At 46.1% G+C, this 16,755-nt stretch overlaps 1 protein-coding gene across 2 annotated transcripts in view; it reads left to right on the top strand.

Moving 5' to 3' along the window:
• The first annotated feature begins 9,096 nt into the window (after window positions 1–9,096).
• Window positions 9,097–16,755, top strand: part of PKD2L1 (polycystin 2 like 1, transient receptor potential cation channel) — a 42,765-nt gene continuing 35,106 nt past the window's right edge. The window contains exons 1-2 of one of the 2 annotated variants that reach the window (XM_023206425.3): window positions 9,097–9,713; window positions 10,262–10,375. In XM_023206425.3, the coding sequence (XP_023062193.2) occupies window positions 9,479–9,713; window positions 10,262–10,375 (349 nt within the window). In that variant the 5' untranslated portion in view covers window positions 9,097–9,478. Of the gene's footprint in view, window positions 9,714–10,239; window positions 10,376–16,755 lie in introns of both variants that reach the window. The other variant, XM_023206426.3, reaches the window with a different exon arrangement.

Here is a 16,755-nt window from a genome sequence, read left to right on the forward strand (position 1 = left end):
GCACCGCAGGCCCCTCAGCCCTGCCTCAGATCCTATAGCCTCAACAGCACTCACAGAGCCCCAAAGGGGGCTGTGGACCCTGTTGTTCCCCAGGACACGCCAAGAACCCATCATTCTTTTCCCCTAACATTCACTTTACCAAACCTCTGCTTTCCCCAGACAAGTGTCAATGTCTTTTTTTCTGATCCCCAAGAGCTACCTGGCTCTCTGAGCCACCTGGCAAAGCTATGGTTGCCTATTGCATAGTTCAGGGAGGTCTATGAGGCTCAGCTGAGTCTGGGACCTCACCGCAAACTCTGGCACCAGAGGATAGATGGTCACTTGAGAAACAGGGACCCCAGGAAAGGGATGGGGCCTGGTGCTGGTCAGCTAGCTTCCAGCCAGGGCAGGCTGACACCTGGGATCCGGGCTGAAGCCAAAACCCAGGTAATCCCATTACTTCCTTCATGTTTTAGGGCTTCTAAGCAAGAAGCTGCCAAAGGCGGAGGCATGGAAATGTAGGGCTTGCCTGGGAGGGTGAGTGTGCCTGAACTCATCCAGGAGCAGGCACAGAGTCTCATCCAGGGCATGGGAGGAACCATGATGGAGGGTGGGGTGTGGGGAGAGGGAAATGAAATCGGGGAGTGAAATCAGCACGAGGTGAAAGGTGAGGGTTGAGTTGTCTCCCTGAGAGGTAGGAAGCAGATGTGGCACTTGGTAGAGACCCCGGAGGGCTGAAGCTGTCCCTTCTCCAAAGGAAGGCATGGAGGCGGTGCGAACGGGCCTCAGAGACCGCAGACTACAGGTAGGGCAGCTGACCAAGACGTTTACCTGTGCCACACTGCCCCAGGCCTGCTCCCACCTGGAGCATCCTCACCAGTAGTTGAGTGTGGCAGGGATGCGAAAGCAAGCCCAATCCTGGGGTACACAGAACTCCCCAGTGGCCTATTGAGGCTCCCAGAAGGTTTCACTGGACCTCTCTTCGACTATACCACGGCTGCTCTCCCAATCTTCCTACCCTATCTTCACTCAGGCAGGACTTTTCCTCACTCTCTGACAGCTCTCAGCCTCACTCAGCTCCTTGCTTTCTTTCACAGATGTTTCCCCCGCAAAAAACCCACACATAGTTGCTCAGCCTTGGTGTCTGCTTCTCAGAGGAGCCAGTTTAATAGGGGCCATTACTAGGCCTCTAGAATTATAAAGCCCTATGGGTTTAGGACCTGTTCGCAGGCCCAGATCTGAATCTGCAGAGTTACCCAGAGGGGAGGGGGAAGGTAAGGTATAGAAAGAAGCTGGGGGAGAGAAGTGGTCTCTAGATTGGGGCCCCTTTGAGGGCTCAGCCCTCCAAACTGGATCATCCGCTCTTTTATATCCAGAAAAAGAGCAGCCTCCCCGTATTGACAGACATGGGGCCAGGGTCCTGCTGCCACCCAGAGGCCATAGTCGGTAAAGCACCTGTGTGGCCTCCCACTGGGTCCTGTGATTCTGGCGGCGAGGGTAGGAGTGGAGAATTTGTTCTGCTGGTTGGGGTCCTCTTCCTCTCTCATTGACGGCATAAATTACAAAAATCCTGACTTCTAAACTTAATTCCCAAACTTTCTTCCTTTAAAATTAGCACCATAGTCGGCTGAGTGCACTGGCTCACGCCTGTAATCCTAGCACTTTGGGAAGCCAAGGTGGGTGGATCACCTGAGGTCAGGAGTTCGAGACCAGCCTGGCCAACATAGTGAAACCCCTTCTCTACTAAAATTACAAAAATTAGCCAGGCATGGTGGCATGCGCCTGTAATCCCAGCTACTCGGGGGGCTGAGGCAGGAGAATTGTTCAAACCCAGGAGGCGAAGGTTGCAGTGAGCCGAGATTATGCCACTTTACCACAGCCTGGGTAAAAAAGCAAAACTCCATCTTAAAAAAAAAAAAAATTAGCACCATAGTCACACACATCTGTGAATGTACTACAACCATTGAATTGTCTGTTTTAAGTGGGTGAATTTTATGGCATGTGATTCTATCTCAATAAAGCTGTTTTAAAATCAGCTCCATAAGAAGTGAGTGAGGCTTTTAGTATGTGAAGATGAGGATGGTTGTTTCCATTTCTTGGGATATCCTCAAGCTGATGTGAATGATGGTCACACAGTAGGTACTCAACAAATCTTTAATAAATTACCAGTGTTGTTAAAAGGAGCCAGTTTTTTTTTTTTTTTTTTTGTAATTTTTTTTTTATTGAGACACTTTTTTCATTGCCTCACTACTTACCCTTGAAGCTGTACACCTTCATTCCCCCAAATCTGTAGGCATCTAAAACCTTCTTACTCTCCAAGGTCACCTGAGATCTTCTAGTCTAAACATCCAAAAGCTTTTCATTGATCAAAACCCTCCTTGAACTTTTTTACTTTTTTGAGACAGAGTTTCACTCTTGTTGCCCAGGCTGGAGTGCAATGGCGGGATCTTGGCTCACTGCAACCTCCACCTCCCAGGTTCAAGCTATTCTCCTCCCTCAGCCTCCCGAGTAGCTGGGATTACAGGCGTGTGCCACCACACCTGGCTAATTTTGTATTTATAGTAGAGACGGGATTACTCCATGTTGGTCAGGCTGGTCTTGAATTCCCGAAGGTGATCCGCCCACCTCGGCCTCCCAAAGTGCTGGGATTACAGGGGTGAGCCACCGCACCCGGCCCCAAAATGGATCTCTTTAGAGACATGGGGCTGGGTGCGGTGGCTCATGCCTGTAATCCAAGCACTTTGGGAGACTGAGGCAGGAAGATTACTTGAGGCCAGGAGTTTGAGACCATCCTGGGCAACATGGTGAAACCCTGTCTCTACAAAAAATACAAAAATTAGCCGGGTGTGGTGGTATGCCCTGTAGTCGTAGCTATTTGGGAGGCTGAGATGGGAGGATTTCTTAAGCCTGGGATGTTGAGGTTGCAGTGAGCTGCAATTGAAACTCTACACTCCAGCCTGGGTAACAGAGTGAGACTCTGTCTCAAAAAACAAACAAAAAACAAATTTTACTATTTTTCCCACACAGATGACTAGTGGGATATTGATGAAGCTTAAGGTCTTATGTCCAGGATGCTTTCTTATAAGTAAGTGATTCCCAATGTTTCCATTAAGAATCATTGTCATAGTCAGCCACGGTTATTTATGGACTGTGTCCTGTGGTTTACACTTATTGGGGTGGAAACGGTTAAGAATCAGTATATAGTATACAGAAGGTGGTTTGAAGCTTGCCTCTCCCTGTAGAACTTGGAATGTGAATCACCCCAAGATTCTTTTGTCTGGAATATGGAAGGTGACTTTCCCCAGGGGTTCCTTCTGGAGAACTTACAAGGTCCTGGGCCACAAGTTTTCTTCCTATAGACTTTGCTATTTCCGACTCTTAATTGGAGTCCAGTAGATCTGGGGGTCACTGAAGAAGCTTGTTGGGATGGGCATGCTGTGAAAAGGGAGTGCACTGGTGGCAGAAATGGGGTAATCTCCACACCGGTGTCTACACTTGGATGGCATATTACCAAAAACCACATCCCAGTGAAGCCATGGGACCAATTCACCAAGTGGGTTAAAAAGCCTCCTGATGAAGAGGTGCTTCTGGCTTTGATGGGCCACAAGGCTTGTCATGTGGTTATAAAACTCTTCTAATAGGTGCTGTCACTCAAAGATTACCTTTGGAATTCTCTCTAGGCCAAATGGTATCACTCCATTCTACTGGTGTCAGCTGCTTGAAATAGTGTAGACACAGAGAGTTCTGGGACCCATGCCACTCAGAAACAATGTCAAAGTCCTGGCTGAAGGTATCTACATTACCCACGATTTGCTGTATATGAGTGGAATGTACAAACACGGACGAAATAGCAAGAGAACTAAATTTGTTTTGTGCTTCAAAGTACACAGTTTATAAAGACTTCTATATTCCACTATCTAAATCCTAAAACAGTCCTTAAGGTCAGCAGGGCAGGCATTGCTATCAACACTTTGGAGATTTGTAGATAGATAAACTGAGTCTCAAAAGCGACTTGTTCAGAACCATATACTAGTAAGTTGCTGAGCCAACTGCTAAACACAGGGACTTTATTCACATTTTTTGTTTTTTGAGACAGAATTACTCTGTTGCCCAGACTGGAGTGCAGTGGCATGATCTCGGCTCACTGCAACCTCCGCCTCCTAGGTACAAGTGATTCTCCTGCCTCAGCCTCCCAAGTAGCTGGAATTACAGGTGCATGCCACCATGCCTGGCTAATTTTTGTATTTTTAGTAGAGACAGTGTTTCACCATGTTGGCCAGGCTGGTCTTGAACTCCTGACTTCAGGTGAGCTGCCCACCTCAGTCTCCCAAAGTGTTGGCATGAGCCACTGCACCCGGCTGACACTGGTTTGTCGATGGCATCAACAACAGGAAAAGTCAAGTGCCAGTAGGAGCTTGAGGACATGGAGAGAGGTACTGAACACAAGATAATCAGGAGATGTCACTTGATTACCACATTTGCAATTTCTTGAGCAAGTTTAAACATCATAAGAATGCAGATAACTTTTTGAGTAAATTTCTCAAGCCATGTTGCATAAGCTGTGATCCTGGGGCCAATACTGGTTGATCCACACACATGCGGAATGCTTAACACTAAGCAGGAGAAAGCAATTGGATTTTGCACAGGTAGGTGACCAAAGGGGAATAAGGCAGTCCACTGGTGGCCTTGAACAATCAGAGACGTGAGACTTGTCAAATGATGACCCTCCTGTAGCACATTCAAACCCCTGCTGATCACAAACCTCCTCCAGAATTCAAAATTACCCAATGGGAATCAGATACCATGTCCCATTGCTTTTCCTGTTTTCTCTGGACCATACTGTCAGCTTCCTGTTCATCACCCCTATCCTAAGGTCCAGTTATGCAAGGCAGGGGTCATTTTGCAATTGTTTAAGAGGCTCATGGGTGAGAGGCAGTGGCTCCCTTTTCCTTTGTCATCAGCTTATCTAACATAAGATGGTTGATTCTGGCACAGTTCCTCCTCCTTTTTCTTTTTTTTCTGGGGAGTTTCCACATTTATTGCTTATCAATGGACTCGTCTTGGAAATTGAGCTATAAAACACCACAAGAGAGGATAGTCTTGGTTGCCAAATCTGTTCCCCTACCAGGGCAGTGTTGTTTACTTCCAAAACTTTCTAGGTCTCCTCCAAAGGACTCAAGGGATGGGAATTTCACCATCTCTCATGGGAGGTTGTTTTATAGCCTCTTGCATCTTACCCATTATGAAAGTTCTTCTGATGAAACATTTTTTTTCCCCTTTGGTTCATTCATTACCCTTAGATTATCCCCTAAAGAGCACCTTCACAATCCCTCTCCTTCTTTGGGGCTTATGCCTTCAACTATCTGCACATGGCTATCAGGCCGCCATCCCACACACAGGCACCTGCACTCCTTAGCTCTTCAGCCAGGCCTACCCACATGCAATTCTTTTCATCTTTCCTCATACATCAAAACCGCAAGTGAATTTGAAGGGGGATTATGGCTCTCTTCTCAAGATTTTCTCACGTCAGCTGCATCCCTTCTCCTCAACCACATACCAGGTTTGTGTACGTCAATAGTCATTCACCAGTGGAAATGAGGTTTTTCTGGAATGTTGTGTTCTATAGTTTAAAAAAAAAAAAAGATTCCTTCTACCCATAGCTCATATCTAGATTGGATCAATATTTATACAAACTATAATAAGGAGGAAAAATCTAGAAGAAGTCTGGAACTACCTTAAATCTCCAACCCACCAAGAAACTTTTAAACTACAAATAAAAATCTCAAAATAATATATTTCCCTTAAACATAGGCTATGAATTAATAAAAGAAATTCAATCACCTTTTGGTAAAGGAAGCATGAAAGGATTGACTACTCATTTCTTTATGGATGAAAAATTAGCATGGATGAGTGCCCCAAATGAAAAAGAACCCTTCCTTTTCGTCTTGTTTTGTTATTTCCTTCCCACTGACTTTGTCAGAAGCCACCTCCTTTTGTTCTTCAACCACTCTGAATAGCTGGTAGTTTCCATGCTCTCTGAAGGGATTCACTCACGTACACCACAGTCCTTAGAGGCAATAGGGACCACCAGGAGGGCCTCACCCTCATTATGCAACCTCAGGCCTTCCTCCTCCTCTGCTTTCTCCCAACTACACTGAGCACCAGCCTTCTACAGCCCTAGGGGCATCACAGACATCTTCAGAGCCCAAGACCCCACCTATCATTCCTATGCTTAGAAGGAAACTTTCCTTTTCCAAATCTTCCCATCCGAACCCAATGGGGCTCTTCCTTCCCAAACCTTACCCATCCATCAAGATCTAGCTTCTGTTTCATTTCCTCCAGAGGAAGCTGCCTTTTCCTCTAAACTTCATAATGTTTAGTGTCTATACCATTAAAATATGCTACCTCGCATTATTCATGCCTCCATTTGCTGCTGCTGAATTTTTTTTTTTTTTTTTTGAAACAAGCTCTTTCTCTGTCACCAAGGCTGGAGTGCAATGGCACGGACACGGCTCACTGCAGCCCTGACCAGGCTCAAGCAATCCTCGTGCCTCAGCCTCCTGTGTATCTTGGATCACGGACATGCATTACCATGCCCAGCTAATTTTTTGATTTTTTTGTACAGACAGGGTCTCACTTTATTGCCCAGGCTGGTCTTGAATTCCTTGTCTCAAGCTCGGCCTCCCAAAGTGCTGGTGTTAGCCGCTGTGCCTGGCCCATTTACTCCATTTTTTAAAGTTTTATTTTATTTTTAATTGATAAATAATAATTCTATATACTTATGAGGTACAATGTGACATTTTGATACATGTATACATTGCGGAGTGATCAAATCAGGTGAATCAGCATATTCACCACTTCAAATATTTATCATTTATTTGTAGTAAGAACATTTTAAATCCTCTTTTTTAGCTATTTTGAAGCACACAGTACCTCATTATGAACTGTAGTCACCACACTGTGCAACAGAATACCAGAACGTCTTCCTCTTGCCTGACTGAAAGCTTTTATCCATCAACCACTCTCTTCCCCTCTCACCCACCCGTCACCCCCTAGCCTCTGGTAATCACTGCTCTACTCTCTACTTCTATGAGTTCCATTTTTTTAGATTCCACATATAAGTGAGAGCATAGGGCATCTGTCTCATTATGCCTGGCTTATTTCACTTAACATAATGTTCTCTAGGTTTGTCAATGTTGTTGTAAATGACAGAATTTTCTGTATTTTTTTTTCAAGGCTGAGTATATTATATTGTGCATATATACCACATCTTTTAAATCCATTCATCTTTTGATAGATACTTAGATTGTTTCCATATCTTGGCTATTGTTAATAGTCGTGCAATGGACATGGGAAAGGAGACATCTATTCAACACACTAATTTCAATTCCTTTGAGATTCCTGGAACATATGGTAATTTTATTTTTAGTTTTTTTGAGGAACCTCCATACTGTTTTCCAAGATGTCTGTACTAATTTACAATATAGCCAAGCATACAAGGGGCTCCTTTTCTCCACAGCCTCGCCAACATTTGTTATCTTTCTTTTTTCTTGAGACAGGGTCTTGCTCTGTTGCCCAGGCTGGAGTGCAGTGGTGTGGTTTCAGCTCACTGCAGCCTCAATGCTTCAGCTTCCCCAGCTCAAGTGGTTCTACCACCCCAGCCACCTGAGTAGCTGGGACTACATGCACACACCCCATGCCTGGCTAATTTTTTTATTTTTATTTTTATTTATTTATTTATTTATTTATTTTTGTAGAGGCGGTGTTTCACCATGTTGCCCAGGCTGGTCTTGAACTCTTGAGCTCAAGTGATCTTCCCGCCCTGGCCCCACCGAGTGCTGGGATTACAGGTGTGGGCAACCACACCCAGCCAAGATCTCTTTATAGGGACACTCAAGACTGATTATTTTGACAAGGCTGATGTTTTACTGAATGTGAAGCGGGGCTTCAGGCCAGTGAGTAGCCCTAGGTGGGGAGCCAGGAGTTGGGAGAGGAAAGTCTCTCCTCTAGCCTCAAGGAGGAGAAACTGCAGGGTGACCACCACCACCTGTGGGACCAGCCCCATTCTGGGGCATCATGCATGCCTTATAGGGGAGCTGGGGCAGGTGATCGGAGGCTGGAGCAGGGCATAGGCAGGAATGTGCTTGGGGGCCCATGCCACAGTTTTAATTCAGAGACCTGCGGTTATAAAGAAAGCAGATCAATCCTGATATCATGCGTAGTTCCATTTTGTGCTCAAGCTTACAATTCTAGGCCCAGGACTAAGCAGAGCCATGGGAAACGGTTCCCAACTCAGCTGGATCCAGATATCCACTCCCCTTTAGTCCTGCATCATACTGTCCTTGTCGTTTGTTCTCTGATCCAGCCTCCCAACCAGGTCGTAGCCTTTTTCCCATACTGAGCCCCACACCCTTAAGGAACCCCCTCTCGGCAGACTTCCCAGCCCCACTCCTGTCGGGATGTCGGGACTGCCAGAACTCCGTCCGAGAGCTTCACCTGGGGGACTCTGTCGGCCTCCCTTGCCGGAGGCCGATAGACCTCTCCTCCACACCTTAAGGGACCAAAAATAAATTTGCAGTTTTGCTCCTAAATAAAAAAAAAAAAAAAAAAGGAACCCCCTCTCTTGGTGTATCTCACCCATAAGCCATGGAAAGACAAGCCTCAGAACAAGGAATATAGACAACTTAGGACTCTGCGGTCCTCTCCTCTGCCCCCTCAGCGCCCTGAAGTATGTGAGACTGGGGTTCCTCCTGCCCCTGTCCTTTCCCCGCAACTGAGAGGGTGAAGTGAGGGAGGGGAGCCGCCCGTCTCTACTCCACCAGGGGACAGCTCAAGGTGAGACAGGACAGGAGCCTCAGACCCATTGGCTGAGCCTGGGAGGTGGGCAAAGCCTCGGAGGGGGGCAGCGCTCTTCAGCCTTCCTCCCCGGCCTCGGTCCCCACCCCAATCCATGTCGGCACTTTCAGGAGCTTTTAGTGGGAATGAGCTCAGACCCACAGCACAGGCCCCGGCTCCCCTCCCGTCTCAGCTCCTCCCATTGCTCTTTGATTGTCTCTTCTGTCCGATTTCTGAGCCCTCTCTCCACCAGGCACATCTGCAAGCAGCCCCCTTCATCCCCAGCATCGCCTCTTCCTCCTGTTTCTCCTTCCACTTCCAGTTCCACATCCTCCTCCTATTCCCCTCTCTCTCCTCTTCAGACCCCCACCTTCCAGTTCCCTCACCTCCCCTTTCTGCTGGTCCCTGGGGCTTGCAGCAAGAGGGAGAGACAGCTCCTGACAGGATTGATGGTCCTTCCCCACCCTGTCCTCTCATCCGCTCCCTCCCCAGCGGGCACAGACATCCCCCTACAAAAGGCAGGAGCCCAGGCTGTGTGGAAACAGCTGCTCTCAGACGCCCTTCCCTTTGCTCTCTGCTGGCTAGGCTGGGCTGTGCCTCTGCTGCCTCTTCCTCCAGCTGAGAGTGGGCACCTGGGGTACCGGGCCCCCCTACCTCATTCCCCATGAATGCTGTGGAAATTCCTGAGGGGCAGGAGCTGCAAAAGCTGGGGAGTGGAGCCTGGGACAACCCCGCCTACAGTGGTCCCCCTTCACCACATGGGACGCTGAGGGTCTGCACCATCTCCAGCACAGGGCCCCTCCAGCCCCAACCCAAGAAGCCTGAAGATGAACCCCAGGAGACGGCACACAGGACTCAGGTGTCCAGCTGCTGTCTCCATATCTGTCGAGGCATCAGAGGTACCGGATAGGGGGAGGGTTCCCCTGGGATATTAGAGTCAGGAGAAGGAGTCACCAAAAGCTTTTGGACAGGGGGTGGGGGTGGAATGTGATCTGAAGAAGAGGTGACCTTTCAGTGTCACTTTGGGGTGTGTGAATTGCCTGTAGTAGTGCTGCATGCCCCAGAACACAGAGACCAGCTGAGCAGTCTACCGGTTGTGGGGAGCCTGGCATGGTCATCACCTGGGGACCCAGAAGAGTATGTGGGAGCTGGGTTGAGGGAGGACGTGGATATGAGGATGCCCTAGACTACTACACCTGGAACAGGTGCCTCCTTTCCATGCCTTCATTCTCTACGAGCCAGGGCCTTCACCTCTGTCGACCTCAGGGAGTTGATGGGAAAGGCAAGCATGGGTGTGGGTAGAGTAGCCAGATTCAGCCAAGGATGAAGGTGATGTGTAAGGAAGGGCAGGGGTGGAAAGGGGCTAAAGTCCACGGACAGATGGGTGGGGATGACTGGGAGGAACACTGCCACTGAGGATCCCAGGCATCTCTCCCATGCCCCTTAGGACTTTGGGGAACAACCCTGACTGAGAACACAGCTGAGAACCGGGAAGTTTATGTCAAGACCACCCTGCGGGAGCTGTTGGTATATATTGTGTTCCTGGTGGACATCTGTCTATGTGAGTAGCATCTGTGTTTGTGTACCTCTGTCTGTGAGAAACATCTATGTGTGCTCCATCTGTATAAACATTCCTGTGGGTAACACCTGTGGAGCCAGCATCTATCTGTGTAAGCAGGCTGTATCCGGGAACTTTAGATAACAATATTCCAATCCCATCTATTTACCTTTGCAGCTTAAGATATTTTGTTTAAAAGGAATATGTCAGAAGAGGAAGGCAGTTTGGTCAATAATTACAAGGGGAAACCAGTTTTTAAGTTCACTTTGTGGCCAGTGTTTTCTATTGGCTGAAAAGGTGAAAGGTGAAAATTTTTTACCCTTCTGTAGAGAGTGGGCTGGCACGGTGGCTCACGCTTGTAATCCCAGCACTTTGGGAGGGCGAGGTGGGCACATCACCTGAGGTCAGGAGTTTGAGACCAGCTTGGCCAACATGGTGAAACCCTGTCTCTACTAAAAATACAAAAATTAGCTGGGTGGCAGGTGCCTGTAATCCCAGCTACCCAGGAGGCTGAGGCAGGAGAATCGCTTGAACCTGGGAGGCAGAGGTTGCAGTGAGCCAAGATCGCGCCACTACACTCCAGCCTGGGGGACAGAGCGAGACTCTGTCTTTAAAAAAAAAAAAAAAAAAAGTGGAAAACCACTCCCTTCTGTTTGGAAAAATAGTTTGGTGGGCTTCACATAGTTATTATACTGTATCTGGTTCATGTTTCTTTAGAGGCAGTAAAAGAATGGAAGAAAAAAGAGAGGAAGTAAAAGATTCAGGCGACCTTAGATCTCAGATCCCTGCTAAGAGAGGGAAGGACACACATGGAGTGGTGATGGTCCCATGTGAGAGACCACCATGCCACGCACCATTGGAGGAAGCTTACTGAGGCTCTAGCTATAGACACAAACTGAGAAGGTTTGATCTCTAAGTTGAGAGGAGCAAGTGAAAAGATAGGAGGGCAACTATGGAAAGATAGTGTCAAAGAACTGTAAATAATAATATAATTGGACCAAACAGAGGCTGTTAGACCTGTAGGTAATGACAGCACTTTGTATTTGGTTTATTACTTCTTTCAAAAATTGCACAAGTGATGTTTGCCTAGTTAATATAGTTGTGTGTGGAGTAGTGTTTTGATTAAACCTGTAGGTTGGACCATACAACTAAGGTGCCCCCATTATTAGGTGTTCTAGGCTCCAGAATACTCTGTTCTTGTCGGGGTGCACAAATCTTTTGAAAGTGGAGTCAGGGAGTCTCATAACATCAATGTTGATGGAATGTTTTCTTATTTTTTGAGCCACCCACATTTGTGCGAGCCCTTTAGGAAAGCTGGCAGAAAGCACTGGTTCTGGCTGTGCTCTATCGGAACTCACTCCATGCTGGACAGAGGGGACAGTCCTCTGTGTTTGCCACTGGCCACTCAGCAGGGAGTGAAAGGACACAGTGCACGTGAGGAACAACGCTGGCCCAATGTATATTTTGTGGAGCCCTTTCAATTCCTTTCAGCAAATGGCTGTCAGAAATTCATTTGTTGATGTATTGATTTTTTTGTCCTAACCATCTGCTAGCAAGGAGAAGTCATCTCCTTTTTCAGATCCCATGACAGCAGCTGAAACCCACAGGCAGAGCCTTTCTCTAAAATGACTTAAACATCTCTCTTTCCAGATTAGCCTCTCGAACAGGACTGTTTCTAGCTCCCCAGAGTTACAGTGAACCATTTCTAACTCCATTGTATGGAGCTGGAAAGAGTGGAAGCTTGGGTTCTGGAAGTCCAGGAGTCCAATCCACTCATGTTCTCTGCTTTTTGAGATCTCAGTGCACTGATGCATTGCCGGATGGTCTGTGACTTGCCCAAATCTGAGTCATAGACTTAGTCCAATAATTACAGAATCCTTGAGTGGACGGGGGCATTAGAGGTCATCTAATTTTACGATGCAGAATACGTGCAATCCTTTCTCTGTGATCCTCCCCATGGCGCTCTGTCAGGCGGCCAACCAGCCCAACTGGGGGAGTGTCAATGGGGCTGTCACCGTTTCATGAGCAACCCATTCTACTACTGGGCAGCTCTGTTTCCTTCCTCTTATGGAGCCCCCTCCTCTGAGCCAGACGTTGGACTGAGAAACACATAGATGACAGATACTTGGGCCTTTCCCCTCAGAGGCTCACTTCCTTTTTAGAACTTTCTTCTATTAAGCTAACTACTGATGTGTACCTGTTACTCTCTGAAGTGACAACCTTTCAACTGTTTGAGTGAATATAGCTTGCTCTTGGTCATCTGTTCTCTAGGTTAAATAACTTCTATTTTATCACTAATCTAGTCATGATACTATGGTTTTCAGAGGTAGTATTATGCAGGGATTGAAGGCATGGGCTCTGAATTTGCACAGGTTTGGTCAAACATCATGCATTGCCATTCACCATTTGAGGGCCCTCGAGCAATTTGCTTAACTTCTTTGAATTTCAGTTTCCTCATCTGTACTCACCCAATCCAATAGGATTTTGTGAGATAATAGCCATGAAATCATTAACTCAGTGCCTGGCATGTATTGAAAACAATTTCAGAGCATTCTCCATACTGGTTACCTGCCTGCAGACTTCATCTGTGTGATGCCTGGCACTGGACAAAATATGCCACGGACAATCTGACCAGCACAGAGTACTGCGATGCCATTATTTCTGTTGTACCCAGATTTGGGGGATCTGTGAGGAAATGCAGAAGAAGTGATATCTGAGCTAAAACCTGAGAGATATGGAGGATTTATCCCCTTGAAAGGGAGGTGAATAAAAAGGAATTCTCCGGGAAGAGGGGACAGCATGTGCCAAGGCCCAAAAGGGACAGAGGGCACAGTTTGGTTAAAGTGCATCAACGTGGCTGGAGCAGAGAGTTTGAGAAGCAAAATGGCAAAAGACAACAAGGTTGGCCTTATAAGAAGGGGTTGATCATGAGGGGCCTTATAAGGCATGATAAAGAATTTGGACTTTATTCTGAGGGGTACAGGGAGAGCTATTGAAGAGTTTTAAGCATAAGAGTGATATGACAAATTTTAAGTTCTCCTGAGGAGAGGACAGAAATATAAACCTTGGGTCACAGAAATATCTCTGGGAAAGTTGAGTAGGGGAGATAATAGTCCTGTGCTAAGGATATTCATGGGATTTTTAAAAACAAAAGCCTTACAAGGTCCACTGAGTCAATCTGGTGGCAGTATAGCATGCTGGTTAAGCAGTGAGGCTCTGAAGTCGACTCTGTGGGTTCAAGATCTGGTGCTTCCCCAATTATCAGTTGTGTGATCCTGAGCAAGTTTGCTAACCTCTCTTATCCTTGGATAATGATCAGACCCACCTGAGAAGATTATTATGCAGGTTAAATAAAATAGCTCACTAACATGCTTAGCACAGTGTCTGTCTGGCACATGGTAAATAGTGCCTATTGTCTTCAAGTCACAGCAGGCACTATAAAACTATAAATGTGGCATCATAAACCCAGCCAGCAGTGGAGGGTGAGGAAGGGAGAATTAATCTGATACCTATAAACCTCAGAAAACCTCCAAGTCCTATGGAATTGGGCTCTAAATAAAGACCCTGAAATCGTTAGACTACCTGAAAATGTGCCATTTAACTGCCTTGGGCCTTGAGAATTAAAGTCCACACTCACAAAGTGCCGGCCACACAAGAACTTTTTATGAAACAGAATTAGGAGGCCTTCACATTCTGATTATTCCCACAACATTTAGTAAGATAAAACTAATACTAGTTTTCTAGCCCCTGCCTCTACCTGCTTTTTCCTTTCAGACATATTTTCAGGCAACATGGAGCCTTGGAATGGCCTCAGGAGGGCCACTTCGGCGCTCTCCAAGATCCTGCCCTCACCTCCCTGGTGTCTCAACTCCCTGTTAGCCTCCCTGAGCTCTGGCCAACTGCATCTAGACCATACGTTCTCAGTGGGGATGATGTAGCCCCCAAGTGTGTAAAAATAGTTTCTCCAAGGGCAAAAACAATCCTTTAGATATTACAATGGTTTTTGGGCCTCCGAAGAGCCACGGTACATAAGAAAATGTAGAGTCTGTCTGCGGTATTGGAATTGGGAGTGATTAGGAAGAAAATGTCTAAAGAGACTCCTGGGGAGACGGATAATGCAAAAAAGGTAAAGAAACACTGAACCAGATCCACTTAATTTGGCTAGTCAGTATGCTGACTGAGCTCTCCTGCCTAAGGATTGGGAATACAAGTTATAAGACTGAAAGCTGGCACCAAGCGAGGTGGCTGTTGCGATCCTCTATTAGGATGCTGTTTTCTAAGAATTGGAGTGACATGCAGTTGGATATGCAGCTGTGCCAGTATGCTTTTCCATGTCAGTTCCCGTGACTGGGTTTAAATGCTCCAGAACCCGTGTTTATTACTAGGTAAGCACTGTGGCATGATGAAAACATAAAAACATTGGAATCAGATGCACTGGATTCAAATACTAGCTCCTCTACTTCCTGGCTTTGTGACCTTGAACACTTGTTCTACCAATAAGGATAATAACATTTGTCTTCTGGAGATAACATGCATAAAGAACCAAACACAATCACTGGTAGTAGTTATCTTTGTATTATCTAGTGGAAATTCAAAACCCTCACCTGGTCTTCTAGTCTGGTCATTAAAAAAATACCTTTCAAGAGAGAAGTCGATCTGAAAAGGCTACATACTGTGTGATTCCAACTATATGCCGTGGTGGAAAAGATAAAACTATGGAGATACTAAAAGTTGTCAGTGGTTTCTAAGAGTTGGGGAAAGAGAAGGATGAATAGGTAAAGTACAGAGGATTTTTAGGGCAGTGAAACTACTCTGTATAGTGAATACCTGTCATTATATGTAAAACCCATAGAATGCACAATACCAAGAGTAAAACCTAACATATACTGTGGACTTTGGGTAACAATGATGTGTCAATGTAGGTCCATTGTATAATAAAGGTACCACTCTGGTGTTGGATGTTGATGGCAGGGGAGGCTGTACTTATGTGAGGGCAGGGCATCTATGGGAAATCTCTGCACCTTTCATTCAATTTTTCTGTGAACCTAAAATTACTCTAAAAAAATAAAGTGGGCTGGGCGCGGTGGCTCATGCCTGTAATCCCAGCACTTTGAGAGACCGAACCGGGTGGATTGCCTGAAGCCAGGAGTTCGAGAACAGCCTGGCCAACATGGTGAAACCCCATCTCTATTAAAAACACAAAAATTAGCCAGGTGTGATGGCGGGCACCTGTAATCCCAGCTACTCAGGAGGCTGAGACAGGAGAATCGCTTGAACCTGGGAGGCGGAGGTTGCAGTGAGCCAAGATCATGCCACTGCACTCCAGCCTGGACGACAGAGAAAGACTCTGTCTCATAAATAAATAAATAAATAAAGTTTATCTAAAAAAGTGCATTAAAAACAACTTTTCAGTGCTGCTTGTGGAAACTTGGAAAAAATAACTTTCATGATCACAGTTAATAATAATGTATTATATCTTTCAAAATAGCTAAAAGGGAGGATTTTAAATATTCTCAACACAAAGAAATATTTGAGGCGATGGATATGTTAATTAGCCTGATTTGATCATTCCATGATGTATACATCTGAAGAAACATCACAATTGCACCCCATAAAGATACAGAGTGGGCCGGGTGCGGTGGCTCATGCTTGTAATCCCAGCACTTCGGGAGGCTGAGGCGGGTGGATCACCTGAGATCAGGAGTTCGAGACCAGCTGGCCAGCATGGCAAAACCCCGACTCTACTAAAAATGCAAAAATTAGCCGGGTGTGGTGGCACGCTCCTGTAGTCCTAGCTACTCAGGAGGCTGAGGCAGGAGAATTGCTTGAAGCTGGGAGGTGGAGGTTGCAGTGAACCGAGATCATGCCACTGCACTGTAGCCTGGGTAACGCAGCAAGACTCCATCTCAAAAATAAAATAAAATAAAAGCAGTGATTATTTGTCAATTAAAAGTAAATCAATAAATAACATAAAATTACCTTTCAAAATTTGTAGTTGGCTCCACATATAGGGATAGTGTTATTTGAGTAGCATCCTTTAAGTGACATCAGACCTTTAAGATAAAGTACTTTCCCTGGAAGCCCTCAGTTTATCACAGCCACTACCACCATCATCATCATTATTAACAGCACAAACAACAAACCTTTATTGAATAATTTATCAATGCACCTAGCGCTATGTTATGTACTTTATCTCACTGGCTGCTTCCAATGACTCTGTGAAGTTGGTTCTGCCTATCACTACCATTTTACAAATCAGAAAGATTTAGAAAAGTCGAACAGCTTGTTCAAGGCCACACATGCAAGCAAGTGAAGAAAGAGGAATCCAACTCAGCGATTGGTTGCCTGACTTGAATTCCGAGGTTTTTTTTTTTTTTTTTTTT

The sequence above is a fragment of the Piliocolobus tephrosceles genome, chromosome 9, assembly GCF_002776525.5.
Source record: "Piliocolobus tephrosceles isolate RC106 chromosome 9, ASM277652v3, whole genome shotgun sequence".
Classification (NCBI taxonomy): Eukaryota; Metazoa; Chordata; class Mammalia; order Primates; family Cercopithecidae; genus Piliocolobus; species Piliocolobus tephrosceles.